Below are 23156 nucleotides of genomic sequence, written 5' to 3'. Positions count from 1 at the left end.
CAAGAAATTAAGTGAAAAAAATGCATTAATGCAGTGCTCTAACGACTACGAGCAATAAAATACAGGGTTAAACAACAGGACGAGTGAAGGGACACAGACAACAGCACTGACTAACAACCAAAGTGTCTTTATTCTTTCAGTCAGCATATATATACTCCGCCGCTATCTCAAACCACAGAATCAACAGAATTGGGCATGCGCAAGGGGGGGGGGGGGGGGGGGGATTGCAATTAATGCGATAGGAAGGCAATCTGCTTCGGAAGGAGAGAAATAGAGGAAAGGCTTACACATGCTTCGCCGCTAACATGAATGTGGAAAGCTTCAGAAATAAGGCGTGCGCGGTCATCACGGTATTTTGACAGGTAGGTCACATCTTTGAAAGGCGGCTTGCAGCCACATTCATTGCAATGCAGTGATAACTGACTATCTTTAGCTTGTTTTTGAACTTTGTTTGAGTGCTCGCGCATGCGGTCATTGATGCAGCGCCCCGTTTGGCCGATATAAAAACGCTTGCATGAAAGGGGAATCTTATACACCACACAGTCACAACAGCCACCAACAAACAAACCTCTGTCTGTGCTGCTTTTTACAACTTTTTTTGTTGTTCTCGGTTACCGATTGACTTGATGGCCCAGGCTACCTAACTTATTTTTGGCAGTGAACAGCAACCTGACGCCTGCCCTGTTGACAACATTTTTGAGATTATGCGCAACCTGGTGCACATATGGTATAACCACAACCATTTGCCGTGAGTGATTCTCAGATTGAGCAGCTGCCGACTGCTTTCCTTTAAGGCTTGTTGTGAGGCTTTCAGCGATGCTGGTCAAAAGCGGTACCGGGAAACCTGCGAGCTTCAGCCTGGCTACTTGCTTTGTGAAGCTTGCATCCACTTGGTGGTCACAAGACCTGATGAGGGCTGCCTTTATGCAAAATACCTGTCAAAACCTACCAGTCAAAATACCGCGATGACCACACACGCCTTATTTCCAAAGCTTTCCACATTCATGTTAGTGGCGAAGCATGTGTAAGCCTTCCCTCTATTTCTCTCCTTCCGAAGGAGATTGCCTTCCTATTGTATTAATTGCAACCCCCCCCCCCCCCTGCGCATGCCCAATTCTGATGATTCTGTAGTTTGAGATAGCGGCGGAGTATATATAGGCTGACTGAAAGAATAAAGACACTTTGGTTGTTAGTCAGCGCTGTAGTCTGTGTCCCTTCACTCGTCCTGTTGTTTAGCGCTGTTTTTTATTGCTCATAATCATGAACCAACCAGCCCAAATGTGTACTCTTCTGCACTCTAATGACATCGCAGAAAAATTTTGCATTTTGCTCCAATGCGGCACTAGAGGCAAATTGCAGCACCAGGAAGTAAGCGACGGATCACAGTGTTAAATGGTTAGGCATAATGCATGTCAAAAGTTACTAGAAAGCAAGAAAATAGTGAACAGAAAAACAGGAAACGGAAATAAATAATTAAAATTCAGGCATATAGGCTTCTTGCTGCTTGACAAAATAAGTAACGAAAGTGTTAGACGGAAACAAAGGGGATGCAGACAAACGTAATAAAAAGTTGTACGCATCCTGCCTATCCTTCTTGCAGCCATTGAATCCCTAATGAGTTGCCTTACTTATGAGTAATAATTACCCACTGGACCCGCAACTGGATTCTGGCTACTGGTCTAAGAAGTGTTTGTATTTTCTCATATAATCTTTGAGAGGCAATTAATAAAAAAAAAAGAAAGGCAAAAAAATACATCTGCCCCCTTTCTTTTTCAATCAACAGAATATTTTATCCTTACACTGTCAAAGTGATGTTTTGCGACTGCTTTCACGTTTTTTACAAATGCACTGTATAGAAATAGTTACATCCATTCCAAGCCAAATTAAAAATTAAATCTTCACTCACGAGATTCTTTTGTAGGAAGATAGTGTAAAGCATGCATCGCAGATGCAAAACATGATAAAGTGTAATGCAACTGCTGTTACTGCTGTTCGCGAGTAACCACTTGTCAGTGAAATTATGAATCCTTCTCATCGCTAATAGTGTTAATTATTTAGCACCAAATGAGTGGAATTATCAACAAAATGTAAAATTTTGGTGCAACTACAGTGCAGCTTAGACGACACGCCATTTTGTGTTAGATCTGAAAGATTGTGCTCAGATTTCAAAGCTGCATAGGTACTAGTTTACTTGGCATAATGTTTTGTGACTGAGTCACATGATCATGTCCCTCACAATACGGCTGTGGTTTTGTGGAAGGCACGTAAAAGATGTTTGTTGGCATCTTAATACAGTCATTCATAAGATTACCACTAAAATTAGCGAAAAGTAATTGGAGAGTGCCATGCTACGCGAGCACGCAGTGAAAGAAGGAACAGACAAACAAAAATTCTTGCTGGACATCTTGACATGATGAGGAATGACAGGTGAACATACAAGCCCAAAAATTATGCAAGTGGCAAAACTGTGAACAAGGACCCTAGCTCACAAGACAGTTATTGGTGCTTACCCTTAGTACTATACTTGCAGCCAACATTTTTTTTTAATTATGGGGTTTTACGTGCCAAAACCACTTTCTGATTATGAGGCACGCCGTAGTGGAGGACTCCGAAAATTTCGACCACCTGGGGTTCTTTAACGTGCACTGGTGTTAAGCACACGGGTGTTTTCACATTTTGCCCACATCGAAATGCGGCCGCTGTGGCCGGGATTCGATCCCGTGACCTCGTGCTCAGCAGCCTAACACTATAGCCACTGAGCAACCACGGCGGGTAACAGCCAACTTTTTGTGGATATTCTTGCAATGCTACAGGAGCTTAACTTCTACACACACTTGAGTAAACCAGACTAGTTTTATTGTTTTCAGTTACAAATCCAGTGCTTAGGCACCACTATGGCCAAGAGACAATGCCTTTACCAAAGAAGTTCATGACATTTATGCTGTGTCACAGTGTAAAAAGCGAAAAAGAAGCATAACATAACAAGACACAATTTATTACATAATATACTCATTTGGTTTTGCCTGTTTTGATACAAGAAGGCTAGCGCGTCTGAATATCCCCCTTGTTCTGTCTCCCGAACCAGTAAGCACCATGCTGACCACATTTATTCAAGTTATACTTCACTTGATGATGATATGTGGGGTTTTATGGCGCAAGGGCCAATAATGGCCAAAGAGTGCCAATAAACGCTCTAATGTAGTCGATGATTTGGTCAATGACAAATGGTAAATGTACAGATGTAGTGTAGCTGTATAGAGGCCTAAAAACTATTGTTGTAAAGTGGGTTAAGCATATGTGTGTTAAAATAATGACAATGCCTGGCAAGGTGTACTATTTACATGAGATATATAGTTTGAATTGATTGATATACCGAAATGTATAAATGTCAGTAGCACTACTGCCTCATAGAGGCCCTTAGACGCAAGAGCCTGGAGACGCGTTCTCTACAAAACTCTGCTATCGCAGCAGAAGCCTCTCGTGGAAGGATGTGCTACGAATCTTGTGGGCTAATTACATGTAACACCACTTCATTTAGAAAATTTAAGACAGCTTTGGCACTGAAAAACGGTTCCACACCAAGAAACATTGCTGGATGGAGAGGAGTATGCTGTTGGTAAGCTGCAGGAAAGTGCTTTCTTCGCTCAACTTCTGCCTCCCAGCACTCCAGCAAAACATGGAGAACGGTCAGCTGCTCGCTACATCTACCACAAATTGGAGGTTCACCACCAGTCAATAGGTAAGAATGGGTCCCATATGTGTGCCCTATTCTCACTCGGCAGAACAGGACATCAATTCGTCATGTTTTTGTTATCGACGGCCAATTACCTAAACGTGGCTTGAGTAAATGGAGTTTATTCAAGGTTTCATTGTCCCAGATGGATTGCCAAAAATGTCTGAGCTTTTTCCGTAAAAATGGCTTCAAGTCTGTCACAGGGATAGCTACAGAAGGTTCACAGGCTTTCGTTATTGTGAACATAGTAAGTTTGTCTGCAACCACATTACCCACAATGCCTCTATGGCCGGGCACCCAGCATAATACGACATGCTGGTTAGATGCATACATAGTGTACAGAAATGAGAATAGATCATTTACTACAGGATTGTTAAGTCTTCACAGAGACATTAAAGCTTTGACAACACTTAGGGAGTCTGTATACATTTATGTCCTTGCAGGCATTAAAGCTTTGACAACGCTTAGGGAATCAGTACATATAATTGCCTTTTGTATTTTTATTTGCTCGATGCGCTTTACAGCCGACAATAGTGCATAGGCCTCAGCCGTAAAGATGCTTGTTTCCAGATTCAGCATATCACACTCTGAGAAGGATGGCCCTACTGCTGCATAAGACATTCCGGCATGTGATGTTGATGCGTCAGTGATACTCAGTGATACTCAGGGCATGAGTGTTTTGCCTGAAGTTCAAGAAAGTGCATCTTAATATGTTCATTTGGGGCATGCTTAGTGATCTCAATAAATTATGTGTCACATTCTACGAGCTGCCACTGCCACGGTGGTAACAGCTTTGCTGGAGGCATCAGATGATGTTCAAGGAGTCGTACCCAAACTTCATCGCTGAGACTCTGCACACGCAACGAGAAAGGCTCTCTCGCTGCAGGTTGATTACGAAAAAATGTGGCACATGTCACATTGTTTATATGCAAATGAGAAGGATGATCAGCATTTGAGTGTACTTTCAAAAAGTATGTGAAACTAGTGTACAACCTTTGCAGTTGGAGAGACCACTCATTGGATTCCACATAGAGACTTTGCACAGGGCTTGTTCTGAAGGCTCCTGTGGCAAGTCGGATGCCTAGATGATGCACAGGATAGAGCGTATATAGGGTACACGGCGTAGTGGACTGGTAAATTAGGGCACCGTAGTCCAAACGCAAGCATACAAGGCTTTTGTATACATTAAAGCAGTTTCTACCACTGCCCCGTGTTGTGTGTGCTGGAAGTTTCAGCAGCTTCATTTTCTTTAAGCATTTGACCTTTAGGTGCTTTATGTGGGGAACAAAGGTTAGTTTGGAATCAAGTATGATGCCTCAGAACTTATGCTCAGTAATTACAGGTATATGCTCTACATACATTTGAAGATTGGGTTCTGGGACTAGACCCTCTTGCTCGTAAAAAGGACACAAGAACTTTTCTGGGTGTTAACTTTAAACCCATTTTCATCTGCCCACTTAGACAACTTGTTCTAGCCATATTGTACCAGCCTCTCGCACACAGTAAGGTTACAGGATTTGAATCCTATTTGTACATTGTTAAAATAAAAAATGGCTGGTGGTAGTGAAGCTGGGAGCGTGTTCATCTTCACAATGAAAAGCGTGCAGCTCGGCACACCTCTCTGAGGTACATCAGTTTTTTGCATGAAGGGACGGGACAACACATTGCCAATTTTGAAGCTAAGAGTATCATCAACCAAGTAGCTTTCTTTACGTTCAACATGTTCCCGCGAGTGCCCATTTCCAATAGGTTTCGCTGGATTTCATAACACCACATTGTGTCATAAGCCTTTTCTATATCGAGAAATACAGATAAAAAGAATTGTTTATGTACGAATACGTCTCAAATGTTCACTTTGATGCGCATGAGATGGTTGGTTGTAGACCGGCCTTCTCTGAAACCACATTGATAATGATCAAGCATTCTGTTGCATTCAAGGAAATACTGAAGATGACAACTGATAATTTTTTCAAACATTTTACAAAGGCAACTTTTGAGAGCTATGGGGTGGTAACTTGCCACAGAGGAAGAGTCCTTACCCTGCTTCCATACAGGGATCACAATCACTTCTTTCCATGCAGGGAACGTATCCGGCAGCCCAAATAGTGTTGAAAAGTGCGAGTAGTGTCAGATGCGTATCAGTGTGTATGTTCTGTTGGATACAGACCCTTTTCCTGGCATCACTCAAATTCCCCGACCACATCCAATCGGCGTTGCATTCCAATTATGGTGTGCCGGGGCGCGTCTACCACGTTACCGGACCCGTCAGACAGGTTGGCAACGCCCACCTCATGCGCCACACGTCGAGCTATTGTCTGCCCCCCCTGCTTGACTCTTCCAGAAAATGCAACGGGAGGCTGGGACGGTTCCAGGTAGTTGATCTTGATCCCGAGCAAAGCTGTTTTGCGGCTCTGGAAGGTTGTTCGAGAACAACCCGTCTCCTCCAGCTGAGCACTTCCAGGCGAGGAGGCGACGCCGGAGGCAAGTCAACCCCCGGACAATGGAGCCCTTGGAGCGCCCCCATTGGCCGAATGTGACGGCACTTGCACGGGCGCCTACCATTGGAGGAAAATGATGACACCTGAGCTGGCTCGATGATTGGCCGAAAATGATGTGACCCCAAGAGACCGAAGGGGTTAAAAGCGACAGACAGGGAGAAGAGTTTTTTTCGTTCTTCTTGCCACGAGCCGCAGCATCCGATTTGCTGCCAGCCATCAATGATTTTATGATTGTTCATTACTTTGTGTTATTACTGTAAATAATGAAATAAACCTTCAGTTCTCAAAATCCTCCTGACGTTTGCCAACTCCCGCACTCAACGGCAAGATCTAATAACTGCTGGCAGCGGCAAGGATGAACCTTCCTCTAAAGAAGTCCTGAGGAACTGGGAACAGATTAGAAGAAAAAGCCTTCAACCCAGGGAGTCCAGAGGAACCAGGAACAGCAGACTGATGAACCGGATGGCGTGGTGCTGCATACGTGAGTGAGCCCGTGGTTTTTTTCCTTTTGATTCGCCAGACTTCAAATTTTGCGTGTTTATTTTGATGGTTCTAGCAATCGGGAATTTGTTGCATATTTCGTGTTTGCACAAATTATTTAAGGAAAACAGTTCTAACCACCAGTCAGGGCAGCTGCCATGGATCTTAGAAGGTTGACGAAGTCAGACTTGTTGTTGTTGTGCAACGAGTTGGTAGTTGAGGCGGACGAAAAGATGAAAAAGCCAGCTATCCAAAAGGCAATTCAAGATAGTGGCAATGATAATGAAAGAATTAAGATTGCTTCGGAGGTGATACAAGAAACATGGGAGTGTGAGCGTCAAGAACATGAGAGTGAGCGTGAGCGTAAGCGAGAACGGGAAAAGCATGAGAAAGAGATGGCAGAGCTACGAGCTGAACTTCAGAACTCGTATCCAGCGGCGGGCAGTGAAGCGGACAACCGTAGCAGATCAAGCAAGGTCGAGCCATGCCGGATGGACCAGTGGATGAAATCGTACAAGATTGGAGAGGACACTGCCTTATTCTCGGTTAATTTCGAGAGAACTTGTGAAAGGTCTAATTTCGCTCAGGGCATCTGGTCACACCAGTTGGTGACTTTGTTGCCTTGTGAGGAAGCGAACGTAGTCGCAAGATTAACGGCGAAAGATGCGGAAGACTACGCAAAAGTAAAGGCAGCGCTATTGAGGAGGTACCTGTTGAGGAGGTAAGCATTTAGGCAGCGATTCAGAGAAGCGAGCAAAAAGAGTGACGAGGGCTACTCAGAGTTTGCGTACGGTTTAAAAACAAACCTTGTTGAGTGGCTTAAAGGTGCCGAAGTCTACGAAAGTAGAGACAAAATTATAGAGTGTATTTGTCTCGAACAATTCTACCGCAACATTCCACAGTCAGTGAGGTTTTGGCTGCAGGATAGAGATAGCGTAGACACGGTAGATAAGGCGGCTCAGCTAGCTGATAAGTACGTGATGCGATGAAAACTCACTACCGACGACGAGCGTTCAAATGGAAGGGATAATCCGAGAAGGTGTATCCACTACAAAAAACAGACACAGGTAAAAGCTACCGAGAGAGCCGAGTCGATGAAAAAAACTCAGGAAGGGAACAACAATAAAGGAGCTAGCAGACCTCCGGAGGAGGGGACAAAGAAGGTTGATACGCGAGAGTTCGGGAAGAGGCGACCGGTGTGATGTTATCAGTGCCAAGGCCTAGGTCACTATGCCTCGGATTGCAAAAAAAATAGCCGGTAGTGCTTTCCTACGTGGGCGGAAGCGATGAAAGCTTGGAGCTTCTCCGACCATACCTCCAGGAGCTGCGGATTAGCGGAAAAACCTGTAAGGTATTAAGGGACAGTGGAGCAACTGTGGACCTAGTTCACCCTTATTTTGTAAACGCCGAGGACTATACAGGGAAGGTAACTTGGATCAAGTCAGTGCTAGAGGAACACAGCGTGTGTCTGCCATAGCACGAGTGACAATTTCCGGTCCTTTCGGAGAACTAGAGACAGAGGCATCATCTAAACCAAAAACATTTATAAAAATCTCGTGGTAAACAAGTTGATTCTTTAAAATGCTTTAAACAAGCTTTAAACAAGTTGATTCTTTAAAATTCTTTAAAAGCCGATGCTAATTTCCATTGCGGAACATGGGGAGGGTTGTCATGCTGCATTATTAAGTTTAAATTTACAGGGAAGTGGTCACTTCCAAAAAGATTACTGATGACATTCCATTCCAGATGAGGCAGAAGAAAAGCAGAGCCAATTGCTAGATCTATCGATGAATACGAGTTGTGTCGGATGCTGTAATAGGTAGGCTCCTCCTTACTAAACAGATAGGCCCAGAGGTCGGAACAAAATTTTCAATGAGTCGGCGTCTTGCGTCGCATCGCGAGTCTCCCCACAAAGTCTTGTAAGCGTTAACCCTACGAGTATGTGTGGTTCCAAAAATTGATCTATCAGGTTATATAAATCTGTTTTTGTAAGATGATAGTTTGAGGGTATATATACCGTATTTACTCAATTCTAAGCACCCTTTTTTTTCATGATCGTGATGCCCAAAGTGAGGGGGGTGCTTAGATTAGAAAAATCTAGAATGACCCCCCCCTCCCTCTTTTCGCTGTGACATCACGAGGAGATGGGTGCGAAAAACAACGTTTTAATTTGCAAACATTCAAAAAAGAAAATCGGTGCAGACAGTAAACCCACTGCTTCTGTAGGCTGCTCAGTCACTATCACTGCCACTCGAGTTCGTCGCACCACTTGAGCCGCTGCTCTCAGTATCCCACAGCAGGTCGTCTTCCGATCCGTCGAAGTTGTTTGTGATCGAGCACTTCTTAAATGATTTGACCACAACGTCCACTTGGACCCTCTTCCACGCGTCCGAAATCCACTTTGCAATGGTTGATGGGGACGCTTTCTGCAGCTTTCCCGTCGGCGTCTTCTTCCGGTCAGGGTTTCACGCCCACTCTTCGTACTCCTGCCGGAGATTGGCTTTGAAGACCTTGTTGACTGAAACGTCGAGGGGTTGCAGCACTGGCGTCATGCCACCAGGAATCCCAACCACGTCGCTATTGATGTTCCGAAGCTTTGTCTTTACCTCCGGGGTCAGATGGCCGCGAAACGCGTCCAACAGAAGCATCGACCATGTGCCTGCAGGTCCGCCCAGCAATGATTCCAGAGTGAGCAAGCGCGTTTGGCGGGCTTGCCTTGGCTACGCGCTCTTCCTAACAAATAGGGGGGTGCTTAGATTTGCATGCAAACTTTTTTCCTAACTTTTTCGCGAAAATAGAGGGGGGGTGCTTAGAATCGGGGGATGCTTAGAATCGCGAAAATACGGTGTGTGTGTGTGTGTGTGTGTGTGTGTATATATATATATATATATATATATATATATATATATATATACAGTGAACTCTCACTTGAGTGAACTTCAAGGGAACGAAGGAAATAGTTCACTTAACTGAAAGTTCACTAAACTGAATATTCACTAGACCAACATAAGACATGGCATACAGAGTCAAAAGTTTGAAGTGCAATTCATGGAGCAAAAGAAATGGCATCCATAGTGTTAGAAATGTGTGAAATGGAATTTGTACATATCAATCAATAAGTACAAGGTTCATAACAGTTATAATGCTGCCTTTCTCACTCAGAAAAAAATATGTAATCTTCTGCACTTGTACTTTTAAAGCACAGGAAGTAACAAACTGTCCAAAGAGTCAATGTTCTTGTACACTTCTTCTGGCACAGCTTGCTGTTGAGACACAAAGTCTTTCAACTTTCCAATGTACCGTACAACCTCAGCTAGAGTTATAGGGCTTGAAACTGGCTCAGCAGTTGCCTCTTCTTCGTCGCACTCTTCTTCTTCTTCAGGACGAACACTGGAAACAATCTCCAGATCCGTCTGTCCAGCACAGGTAATCAGTGCACTGTCACACTGTGCATAATCTTCAAACGAAGTATCTGATCGTAACTTATCAGTTACGATCAGATAACTGAGTAAGTAACTGATCATAAAAATAAGCCTTGGTCCTCTGAGCGAGTTCGTTAAACTGAAATATTGACTTCCGAAATTCGTTCAAGTGAAACATTTTTGCATAGAATCAATAAGAAAACTGCCGGGGATTTTTAAAAAGTTCGTTATTCTGAAATATTCGATAAACCAACGTTCGTACAAATGAGAGTTTACTGTATATGGAACAAACAGTTACTAACTTATTGAAAAGAACTCCCCTAACTGACATTGCCTCAAGAAGTGTCTGTAAGGCTACATGATGACAAGCTAGAGACTTCTCTGCAAGGATTGCTACACCGTTGCATGAGGCGTTAGCCTCGTCACGGTCTTTTCAGAAGATGGTGTACTCACGAAGAAAGTTTGTTTGTGTGTTTGAGATGTGTCTCTTGAACACACAGCAACTTTGGACTATGTTTATGTAGGAGTTCTTTAACATCATCGAGATTGTGGAGAAGTCCCCTCACATTCCAATATTTTTGTATCCACAGTGAAACTGCTTTGTGTCGTGTGTCTAGGAGAAAAATCATGTTAGCCCACCAGGGCCTTTCCAAGCCCCGTAAGGTTGAGTTTGTATTTTTTGGTGCATTGGACTTGATGGTGGACTTGACGATGCATCCATCACCTCCACCGAAGCGCTGGACATCCGCTCGTGGCATACCCTCTCGGGTGTTTCAGGCTTCTCTGCCTGAGCAGAGGCCGTAAATGTCATAGAGCCCGCAGCCACGGAGGACTGCTGGCTCATCTTGTTCGGTGGCGGAACAGTGCTGGCTGCTACCACCGAGGGGGCTGATGGCATGACTGCCGGCACACTTGGTGTGACTCAGACGGCCGCCGAAGAATGTGACGCTGCCCCCTGCCACGTCACATCAACGTAGGATGGCCAGGATGAATTGTGAGTCATGGAAAAATGCCTGCATGCTTCTGGGAAAGAGATGTTAAATTTAACCTTTAGTGTGATGACTTCCTTCTCTTTTTTCCATGACGGACACGATCGCAACTAAGCAGGGTGACATTTGACACAATGGTTAGCAGAAGTGCAGATGTCAGAGGTTTGGTCATTTGAGGCACATTTCGCACAAGTAAAACGCCCTTGGCAGCTTTGAGACCCATGCCCAAACCGCTGACACTCGAAGCATCGGTGTCGATTTGGGATGTATGGTCGTACATGTATATATTACAGTATCCAGATTCGATGTATTCAGGCAGGTTACTAGTTCCAAAGGTGATAATCAAATGCTTAGTTGGGATTTCCTTGTTGTCACACCTTAGTTTAATTCTTAGTATATTTACAATGTTCTCATCTTTCCACCCTTCGAGCAATTCAGTTTCAGTCAGTTCGAGCAGGTCATTTTCTGGAATGACACCATGGACAGTATTCATGGACCTATGTGGACTTACACAGATGGGAATGTTCCTGAATGCCGCAAGGTTGGTCAGTTTGGTGTGTTGCAGCTTTTCACAAACCTCCAGCAGGAGGTTGCCGTTTGCCATCTTTGTTACTTTATAGTCAGGGCCTATGGTGTCTGTCAAGCATTTAGATACTATGAAAAAGGATATCATTCGGACAGTCTTTGTTCCGTGCTCACTATGTATTACATGATACCTGGGAAATCTTTCTTTGTGTTGGATAAAGAACCTTGAAGTTTAATCAGTGCACCCCCTCTAGAGGGAGCGATCAGGGAGTGCAGGAAAATTGCTAGCCATAAAATAGCATTTGTTAGGCATGCCAGCCGCCCACCACAGAGCCCAACTAGGGGACGCAACAGGACTTGAAATATTCATTTCTGATCACACCTGCGGTACATGCCCACTATAACCGAATATAAATAACCTAGGTTGGCTATATCACACACGGTTAACCCTCACTGCCTGGAAAATCAGCAGTGATACAGAAGTAGAGGACAGGAAAGGTAAAAAGTGAGAGGGTAATGCTTGGTGTATGCTACAGGCCCCCTAGTACTGATCCAGATTTCGTCCGTGAACTTAACGAAATATTATCTCAGCTTAGTAATAAACACCCTGCCGCACATATTCGCCTCTATGGAGATTTTAACTTCCCGAACATTGACTGGCTGAATCAAACATCACCAATCACAGGAAATACTGAAGCAAGAGAATTTGTTGATGTTTGCCTGAACTTCAACCTTAGCCAACTGGTAACTGAACCAACATGCATGACTAATGATTCTTCGAACAGTTTAGACCTAATACTTACAAATAACCATGAAAGATTAAAATATATCGCATACTTACATGAAATCAGTGATCACAAAGTAATTCATACTACATTTCATTTCGTCCCCAAAACACCAAATTTTCAGCGAAACAATTCATTTGTACGATAACGCCGATTACGATGCAATCAATAATGAACTACGACATTTCCTGCCTGCGTTTGAATCCAGTCTCGATTCCCAAAGTCTTAATAACAACTGGCTATCTTTAAGGACAAAAAAATTGAGCTAACTAATAAATTCATCCCCAAGGTAAACTTCCTTGCCAATAAAAACAAACCATGGTTTTGAAAAAGCTTAAAAACACAAGAAAACAAAAAGAAACGTCTTTTTCGTATTGCGAAACTTAATGGAAGTGCTTGCGCATGGGATAGGTACTATGCTGCAGAAGACGTGTATTATACTGCAATCCAAAATGCTAAAGAGACGTTTTATAACAGTGACTGACCTAAAATTCTAAAGTAACCCTAGAAAATTCTGGGAAGTCATAAACCCACAACCGCCACACGACATTACACCTACGAACAATAATGGCGAGGAGGTGAGTGACGCTCATTGTGCTGAAGTGTTTAACATCGCATTCTCATCAGTTTTTACGATTTACGACTTTACGATTTACGATTTCCTATGCCACCTGCTGCAATGTTACCAATGATGGCCCCAGTGACATTCTCTGTTGCTGGCATTTCGTCCCTCATCAACAAAATCAAACTTTCATCATTGGCTGGCATAGACGACATTAACTCCAAACTGTTAAAAAATACTAAACAAATTATTCCAGAGTATTTTTCAATACTGTTCTCCTGTCACTTGAAACAGGAATTTTGCCAGAAGTCTGGAAAGTAGGAAAGGAAATTCCATTTCAGAAGCGTCCCATGTAAAATCATGGAACATGTCATATGGTACTCTCACATGATGCACTTCCTGGACACGAACAATTTCTTTCATTGTTCCCAGCATGGCTTTCGTAAATCGTTATCCTGTGAAACTCAACTGGCAATGTTTATTCATGACTTACATTCCAATCTTGACTGTAACCATTAGACTGATGCAATAATTCTGGACTTCGTTAAAGCTTTCAATAAAGTGCCACACAAACACCTGTTACTAAAACTTGCCCAGTTGAACCTGCACCCTCACATTCTTGGATGGATTTTAGAATTTCTTACTAAACCGTTTTCAGTTCGTCTCTATTAAAAAAAAACGTTCTAGCTCCATATCAGTAACATCGGGCATCCCCCAAGGGTCTGTCCTCGCACCCCTTCTGTTCCTAAAATATATTAACGACCTACCCAACCATGTATCTTCTCATATCCATATCTTTGCCGACAATTGCAACATCTATTGCACAATTACTAACCTTTTTGATCAAAATGCACTCCAAAATGACCTTAACCGTGTACAAGAGTTGTGCGATCTTTGGCTAATGACGCTTAATCCCACTAAATGCAAACTCGATTCATTTCAATGCTAGTATAATCCTTTGCTTTTTTGCTGCATAATATCTAACACCACTGTTGAACAAGCCTAATCCTATAAGTGCCTTGGCGTCACCTTGTCCTGTCATCTTTCCTGGTACGCACATGTCACCAATGTCATATCATCAGCGAACAGATTTCTTGGTTTTTTTAAAGCGTCATTTACGTCACACCCCACCAGAACATAAAACTTCTCGCATATAAATCTCTAATCAGATGTAAACTAGAATATGCGACACCCATCTGGAGTCCGCACCAGGTATACTTAATCAGCGAATTAGAATCCGTGTAAAATCGTGCAACTAGATTTATTCATTCTTCATACTCTGACATAATAGTTCTGCGGAAACCCGCAAGGTGGAGAGAAGTAATTAATAAAGGGAAAATTTTCCCTTTATTAATTTTTCATACTCATATGACAAGCATATCATCCCTCAAACGTGAAATTGGTCTTCCAAATCTTTCAGTACGTCGCCACATCGCCAGCCTCTGTCTGTTGCAAAAATTTTTTCCCAGCTTCCTGAATCGCGCGCCCTACATCATCTCACCGACGTGCATTCCCACCGCACTAGCCATCCGTATCAAATTGCACTCACGTGCTTACACTACCACCTTCACTGCCTCATTTTTTCTTTGTGCAACAGTGGACTGGAATGGCCTTCTCCGAGACATTACAGCAATAACGTGTCCATCAAATTTTACAAAAAATGTCACAGCACACTGTTCTGCATAAGGACTTATTTGTAACCTTCATTTGTTAGCCCACTCTTTATGTAATAGCCCCTAAAGGGGGTCTTTAAGGTAATAAAGTGATGGGATGTGATGTGATGAAAGACGAAGATTGAAGTGAAGTACAGGAAAAGACAAGTACCTATTTCCCCCGAGTGGGTCGCCTGGAGGTGCCATCTATGTGAAGCAGAGGCCAAAGAGGTGTGTTGCCTCCGCCAAGGGGCCTTAAAGGTCCCAATGCCTGGCATTAGCGCAACTACCAGCATCCCCTTTTCCCCAGAGACGGCTAAGCCGTGCACAGTTAGACGCAGGAGGGTCCAACCCTCATGTGCTCTGGCACGTGGTGTCGCAACATACCAAATGTATGCTCACACAGACGCCCCTGCAGGCTGTACTCTATATGCTTATGCATTTTGACAAATGGCAAGCAATAACATAGCAGAACATTTAATAATCTGAAAACAGACTACATACTTACTTAAGATATCCAGCACTTGAATGGAGAATTTCGGCAACCTTTTTGTCCACACCAGGCTCTTGCAGTGCAGTAACCCAATAAATATTCAAGTGGGTGCAGTCGGCAGACACACGAACCTGAACAGTCATGAAGACATGATACAACCTGGCATGAAGGAGACTAGGCTGCAGGATGCCTATTAAGTGTGACACTAACTTACAAGGTGTGTTAGCAGGACACAGTGGGAGCTAAGGAGGAAATACATCAATGAGTATCCCAGTCCAACAACCTACTAAAAGAGGAGGAGCTCAGCTACATTTCAAGTACAATTCCAATGGTCTCCATAAATAACACTTCTTTCTCCGAGAAGTTTATAGCAGACGACAGATGTGCAGTCTATATGTTTGCAATAACAATGGGCTCAATGACTAACACTTCTTTCCCTGAGAAGTTTATAGCAGACGACAGGTGTGCAAGTTAGTATGTTTGCATTCAGTAACAAGATAATTTAACTGCTGAAATTACATTCGATAAGCTATAATTAAAAAAGAAAAAAGCTCATGTTCTAAGTTCTTCACAAAGCCAAAATGAGCAGCTTGGAACTAAGTGTCTTGACTGATAAAATACAAATATTGTGAACTGCTGTTATGGCAGTCAATTTTCCTCTAATGTTGTCATTTAGGCTTGTTGGTGATCCATAATAGACAGCGTGTCGCAGACAAGGGCAAATGAAGAATGGACACACTTGATGCCAAGAGTGCCCAGTTACTTCTTTGCTTGTTTTAGTCCACCATGTGCCATGTTTACTTCTCTTAAGGTATGTTACAACCTCTCAGGAAACCTTTCTTTTTTTATTTTTATCTTAAAATTATTTCAAGTCTCCCTTCTAAATGGCAATTTCAGAAGCCCTTCAAATGTGCTGAATAATGAAAAGGTTGGCATTTTTATAATTTATTGTAAAAATTACCTAAATGTGCTTGTTATGCAAAAAGCAATAATTCCCAAGTGGCGCGCATGAATGAAACATGAATTCGTACTAATGTAGTCAAATAAAGGTGTGCAATGAACAATGATGTTTGCCCCCTGTTTAGTGCAAAACAGGTTTTAGGCAAAAAACTAAATAACACACACAAAAAAACGCCAATTTGAGGGTAACATATTAAAGGAGTACTGATGCGACATTTTCGACTCTTCATTTTTTGCATTAAATTACAATCTGGGTAGAGATGCAAAATTTTATAAAATGTTGAGGGCCGTCAGAAAAAACTGGTTTCTTTCATGTTTTGTTTTTAAGAAAAATACAAAAAATTTAAAGAAAATATAATTGCGCACAGAGCTATGAAAAACCCGACACATTTATTTCTCTAACACGAAACAGAACACAATTGTTACATTATTGCATCACAAGTGTCCCAGCAGAACTTCCGGGTTCAAAATCTAAACATGATTTCATATCAAAGCACCAAGACCAACATTTGTATTAATCTGTGTCTGATTAATTTCTGCTTGACTCATCAACGCTTCCCTGTGCAGCAGACAGAGCCTTCCAGACATTGAGATTTGAGTGTATGTATACAAGTTTTTGCTCATGATCCTCAGTGAGCCGTTGGGTAGCTTGGTGTGCACATTTCCAAACTCTGACCAGTTTCTTTTACATGGTGCAGAAGAAAGGGGAACCTGCAGTATGTGACAGGCGAGGGGGCTCAAGGGTTGGTTGAAGCAAAGCCCTTGCCACCACATGGATGAATCCAGGCGTTTCGCAGACTCCCAAACTCCTTCTTTTGACCAAACCTTTAGATATGTCGAACGGAGTCGCATCGCAACAGAAGAATTATGCAGGGAAGTTGTTTTTTTCTTTGTTTACAATTTCTTCCTGGTTGAAGATGAACAAACAAAACCTGTATTTTTTCAAGATTTTCAATGTTCTTTTTAACCATTTACATCTCTAGGTCTGGGACCTTTAAACCATTCAAAAATACTGGCAAACCTCAGAAAACCAACCAATAATGCTTGTTTTCGACAGCCAGTTTCAGTTTTGTTTCCTAGGAGGAGACTGTGGCATGATGCAACAGGTGGTCACTTGGAAGCCGGATTTCGTGATGTTTTGGCATTCTTTCCAGCTTACACGGTTGCCTCCTATGCTGCTTGTCATTATGAAGCCCAATGTAGCAGCGTAGCACATGACCGAGCAAGCCAGAGTAAGTGTCAAAACATCGAGATGTTCTGCTCCCACATGACCACCTTCAGCATCATAATGTCACGACATATTCGCCTCCTGGGAAATGAAACCAAAACTGGCTGTAAATTATTTCGGGTTCTCTGAGGCTACCAGCATTTTTTCTAGGGAATAGAGGTCCGAGACCTTCATTTACCACAAGAAATAGTTTGAAAGAGTCGTAAACATCATGTCAGTACTTATTTAAATTAACTTCATAATATTTACAAGTTATTGTTTTCAATTAATCCTGATTCACTCAGAGCCTAATGCATAAGGAAGTACCATACAAAGTTTCAATAAAAGATGTAACAAACAACTTCAAAAAACTTGGTGACATACTTTAAGGTTTTGATTCATGGGGTTTATCATCCCAATGAAACATTGGGACTATGAGGGATGCAAGCTTTGACCGTCTGGAGTCTTTTAAAGTGCACCTAAATCTAAGTACACTGGTTTCTTTTTGCATTTCATCCTTGTTGAAATGCAGCCACTGCCAGGAATCGAACACATGACCTCATGCCCAGCAGAAGAATGCTGTAGCCACTCAGTCACGGTGGCGGGTGCCTTAAGGTTTTTCGCTGTTGTTTGGAACATGGGAAAAAAAGTCTCCCATGAAAATCACTGATGTGCTCTATCTTAAGCCCCACAAATGTATGTGGTTTAGATGACAGCAATGTGGTCCAGTGTTTTGCAATAGCTCATGCCTTGTCCGATGAACTGGAGTTGTATGGCCGTGATGGGAACCAACAAACTATTCACATAGCCGTTACAGAGCAGTGGCAGCTGCTGCATACCTGACAAGTGCATGTTAAAACAGTGGTGCTAGTTTTATGTAGCCCATAACTTTGCCTCAGCTTGGCAGCATAGATGGCTTTCAGTTTTAATCTTAATTAACAAACTCTTGCTTTTAATTATTTACTTTTTTTGCAGTGCTATAACGATCAACACTACATCTCATTATAGCTCCTGAATGTTACGACTGTGAAATGCAACACTAAAAAGTGAAATGGTTGCAGATAAACTTCTTATGAAGTTAATTGGGCTATGAAACCTGTAAAGTGGGAGGAACATTGCTGTCTTCTTTTCTCAAGCTCTTAGATGCAAATGTGAAAAAAATATTGAGCTGACTTGTATTATAACAGATCAGTTAAAATTTGCATAAGTTAATTTCTCTTTTTGCTGCTCCAACTTAAGATAGGAGTCAACATGTAGACAGTTTGACACACACAAATCAGTGCTATTGTGATGCATCAGTCAGAGGTGCAAAAGGAAGCATCAGGAGCAGGTACCATTCAAAACAGCCAGGGGCGGCAACGCTGAAGAGCCCAATTATATTAATTTAAGGTGTGTACTAGGTCTTGCACAACAAGCAGTAAACCTTTAAAGCACTTTTTGTGACTTATGTACTTTTCACTCCTAATCATGCCAACCATAATACAGGGTCCATTATGAAAGTAAAGTGCATTTTCTGAGAAAAATAGATTTATTGACAGGACCTGTACAAATGGCTAAAATTCTTCAAAATACTCTCCCCCTGCATCAATACACTTGCGAAGACGTGTCTGCCCCGCCTGGAAGGCACCCTGAAAGTCCTCGATGGGAATGTCTCTCAGGAATGCTGTAACATGCTTTTGGATGTTTTCCACGGTCTCCCAATGCTTTCCTTTCAGCGCTCTCTTCAGTCGGGGAAACAAAAAGAAGTCACACAGAGCCAAGTCGGGACTTGAAGGGGGATGGGGGCCACCGGCGTGTTGCTCCGGGCCAGGAAGTTGGTAACGATGAAGGACGTGTGGCTGGGAGCATTGTCATGCTGGGGCTTGATCTTGTCTTTGATGTCAGCCCTCACATGCACGACCCAGCATTTCAATCTCTTGAGCACCTCCAGGTAAAAGGCTGAGTTAACAGCTTCTCCCTGCGGTACAAACTCAAAATGGACGATTCCTCGGGCGTCAAAGAAGACAATGAGCATCGTTTTGATGCAAGACTTCCTCCTTTGTGCTTTCTTGGGGCGAGGGGATGATTTTGTGTGCCACTCGCTGCTCTGCCTTTTTGATTCTGGGCCATACTCGAACATTCGGGATTTGTCTCCAGTTACGACAGAGAACATCCGGCTCATTTTGAATCAAATCCAGCAATTCTTGACAGCACAAAACTCGAAGTTCTTTCTGATCTTCCGTCAACACTTTCGGCCCAAGCTTCATGCAGACCTTGTGCATTTGCAGATCCTTGGTCACTATCCCATGTACTGCAAATGCGGACATGTGTAGGGCAGAACCCTCGCCACATTTCCCGACCGGTTTTACCATGCTGCTATGGATAATCGAGGCATAATAAAATCATGCGCATTACTTTCATAATGGACCCTGTACATGATAAAATTTGTCTTGTCACCTCAAGCAGCAATCTTTCCTCCTATCTCGCTTGTGCACTTGCAAAAAAAAAAAAAAAAAAAATGATAGTTCCACATTGACAACAGCAAAAACTTCAGTGCTACAAGGTACGCAATTCACTAACAGGCATCCTATCACCTTGGCCAGCTTAAACAAATAATTTTTCTGAAGGCCACTAATTCAAATGCTACTTTAATATGGTGCATAACAAAAACCTGTCTTATTAGTTCATGTAATATTTACATTATTCATCACATCAAGACAAAAGGCCTTTGAGAGAAAACATATAAAACCATAACAGAGCAAAAAATTTAAAAAAATCACATCAAAAGCAGGCAGCATGACCTATCATACAGTTTTACACAACACTAAAGCAACAAACATTAGCTAAAGCAATGCAAGTGTTAAGCTGATTGTGTACTGTTGAGGTCAGCCTTTCACAGTAATACTAGCCCTGCAGGCTCCATGGCATAAACAGGGCCAGTATAATATAGCAATTCATTTTGCTTGATTCTATACCTTTTTATCATACACCAGCCATGACCAACCAATCATGGTGATAACATAGGCAGAGCACCATTCAGACCACTGGTGAAAAGCAAAAAAGAGAAAAGAACTGGAATAGCATTGCCACCTTACCCCAGCCCAGATCTAAGCTATTAATCAACTTGAATTCATTTCGATAAAAAAACTGAAAAGAAGCATGTCAAGTGCACAGATGGGAATCCTGCCAATAACTATCATAGTAAATGGAAGTAGTAAGTGATTTGAAATGAAAAGAAGGCAGACGCGACTACAATAATTTTAAGTGACATTATGGATAGCTTTAAATGGTCGAAGTTTGCTAAAGTAACAGTTCAATTATAACAATATGAACATACCAAAGATCATTATTATTTCACTAGATCATCAAAATGCAGTACAGAGGTTCTCTGTACTGTACAGTACAGTACAGTACAGTACAGTACAGAGAACTTTGACAGAATAAGCATTCTGTTCACCTGTGTAAGTTCAATGGCGAAGCCTTTCAGTTCTTCGCTTATGGCCCCCGTAACCATAATATTTGACAGGCTCTCCATGAACACAGTGTTCAGTACTCGCTGCCTCCTAGTGCGCTCCTGCACCTTTTTGGGTGCTGACGGCACAGCAGAGTTGGGCAGCTACAAGAAAATAAACATCATGGATCAATGAGCACAGCATACAATCAAAAGGCAACTCTAATTTTATTTGATGGTGTTAAGTATGCCAGAGCTGCACCTGGGCTGTGAGAGATGCCACAGTGGAGGCTTCTGAATTAGTTTAGATTACACAGGGCTTTTCAATGCACACATAAATCTAAGCAGACAGTTCCTTTTACATACCACTCCCATCACAATACGGCTGCAGCAGCCTGGAATCAAATCTGCTACCTGATGCTCAGCTGAGAACACCAGTGCACTTTGCTGCAAGTTTCATTGCTCGATGCAATTTAAGAGTGAACAATGTAGTGCTTATATTATGCTTCTGGTTTGTTGCTATTACTGTCACCTCAGTTGTGTTACTAAGCAAGAGCTGCTAGAAAGAAGGCAATGTTATGAAGTTACTGAAGACATGGCCACTTGGCGCTTTTGTTGTAGTCTCAAAGCAAGGGTGTGTCATCGCTTCTTGCTTCGTCCTGTGTGTGTCGCACTGCCCATTGCCGTACCGACCACAAAAAAAAACACCCAGTTAAAGTTGGTGAACCAGTTCTGCAAGATGTTTGGTCAACATTAAACGTAACAGAATTTGAGCAGCAAGGCAGCAGGGCAAACATACCACATATACATACTGCTGGGGGTGTCGCTTCCTGAAAAGAAGAAAAAAGTTTGTAAATAAATATTCAGAGTCCCTTTACTTGAGTAGGTGTGTCTTCACACCATCAAACCTCTGTGCATCATGAGGGAATTCCGAATCATTGGACCTTTTTTATTTTTTTTTGCCAAAATATAGTTCCGAAAGGTATACTGAGCACAACCCCTTTCACATATTCACCTTTGTCTCTCTCTAATTGATATTTTCTCTCTTGATGCAAGCACCCAGGGTTGTGCTCAAAAGGAAGCCTGCAGTTTGTGCATGATCACATTGTTGCTATGGGGACTACTAAAAGATCTTTTAAAGTGTAGCTTCCTTTGCCTCTTCCCAGGGGTTTGGCATCATTCCCTTACCGGATGTGTGTGTGTGTGTGTGTGTGTGGTATAAGCCGAAATAGAAAACTTGCAGTCTTGCCGAGTAGACAACTTGGGCCACTAGGTATGTGCCCGAAAAGACTTCAGCCCTGGGTATTTGTCAATAGATATGCGCCCATTCTTGACGAATTTCCCAGAATGTGTACATACCACTGTGAGGAAGGGTAGGAAGCCTTAAATGTACCTAAATATGTGTTGTACTTCCCTCTGCCTATACACCTCTCATTAACATTCTTCCCTTGACAAGCATCATGAATCACCTTCGTCCTTGTGACACAGGCAGTTACAGGCGATGAGGCAGTGCTCGTATCATCTGCTACTGCTGCTACTTTAAACAAGCTGTAGATGTAGATCATTGTGATCAAACATTGCGATGGACCTGTGGTTTTTCTTTTTTTTTTTTCCTTATGAGTAACATACATCGTACCTGCATTTTTAAAGAAGATATCTACGGCGGTCTCGTCAAAAACTGGCATGATCACTTTTGAATTATTTTGTAGCATTTTTTTTAACATTGGTAATAGAGACCATTAAGTTTGTGGGACGAAAGGCATCACTTTGTTTTCACTACGAACTTGGGCTGATCCAACCTTGTGGGTACGTGCCATGAGTCAACAGCAGCAACAACAGCAAGCCCCTGTTACGCATTCTACGATACATCCCAGGTCTGCACCAATCGGACAGAACGACGTGCGAATGCACCTCTTTTCACAAGTTTCAGCAGCACGAGCGCATCAAATATAAACGCTACCAGTGTGATAGCTGCAGGAAAAGTTATCTAACAGCTTTCTTTTGAAAAAAACATGAGGTGTCATTGAAGCAGGACACGATTCAAGCATGGGCAAATGTGACCATGTAGCAGCGCTCAGCCAACAGTGACTCAAGCATGCTCGACAGTGCTCGTATGGAACAGGTGTTAAACTCGCTTACTTTGATTTGTCAAGGAGCTTATGCAAGAAGACGCCAAGTTTTGCGTTCTCGCGATGGCAGACAGAAAAATTTTTTCTCAAATAGACATAGGTGGACTGCGTTTCCTCAAACCTTCCCAAAACGCGACGCGACTCTGCCATGGCAAAGCCGCAAACGGCCAACCGGCCGCTCATTATTCTGTGGGCCGCCATATAAAAAAGAACCAGCATGGGCCGCTCTGCGTCGCATCACATGGTTCTTGTTCTTGTTTACGCAACAAAAGTAATGGCGAATTCGCCCTA

The 23156-nt window shown here is 42.6% G+C and overlaps 1 protein-coding gene across 1 annotated transcript in view; it reads right to left on the bottom strand.

The window, feature by feature from the left end:
* The window catches only part of LOC126547423 (putative ribosome-binding factor A, mitochondrial), a 47028-nt gene extending 23914 nt beyond the window's left edge, over positions 1–23114 (bottom strand). The window contains exons 1-4 of the mRNA XM_050195425.3: positions 22876–23114; positions 21536–21566; positions 20743–20901; positions 15155–15270 (exon numbers count right to left, since the gene is read on the bottom strand). Coding sequence (XP_050051382.1) covers positions 15155–15270; positions 20743–20901; positions 21536–21566; positions 22876–23084 — 515 coding nt within the window. The 5' untranslated portion in view covers positions 23085–23114. The remainder of the gene's footprint in view (positions 1–15154; positions 15271–20742; positions 20902–21535; positions 21567–22875) is intronic.
* Positions 23115–23156: the final 42 nt, after the last annotated feature.

Source organism: Dermacentor andersoni, chromosome 1 (assembly GCF_023375885.2).
Source record: "Dermacentor andersoni chromosome 1, qqDerAnde1_hic_scaffold, whole genome shotgun sequence".
In the NCBI taxonomy this organism is placed as follows: domain Eukaryota; kingdom Metazoa; phylum Arthropoda; class Arachnida; order Ixodida; family Ixodidae; genus Dermacentor; species Dermacentor andersoni.
Note: the sequence above shows the minus strand (reverse complement) of the source record. Positions and strands in the feature narration are given on the sequence as shown.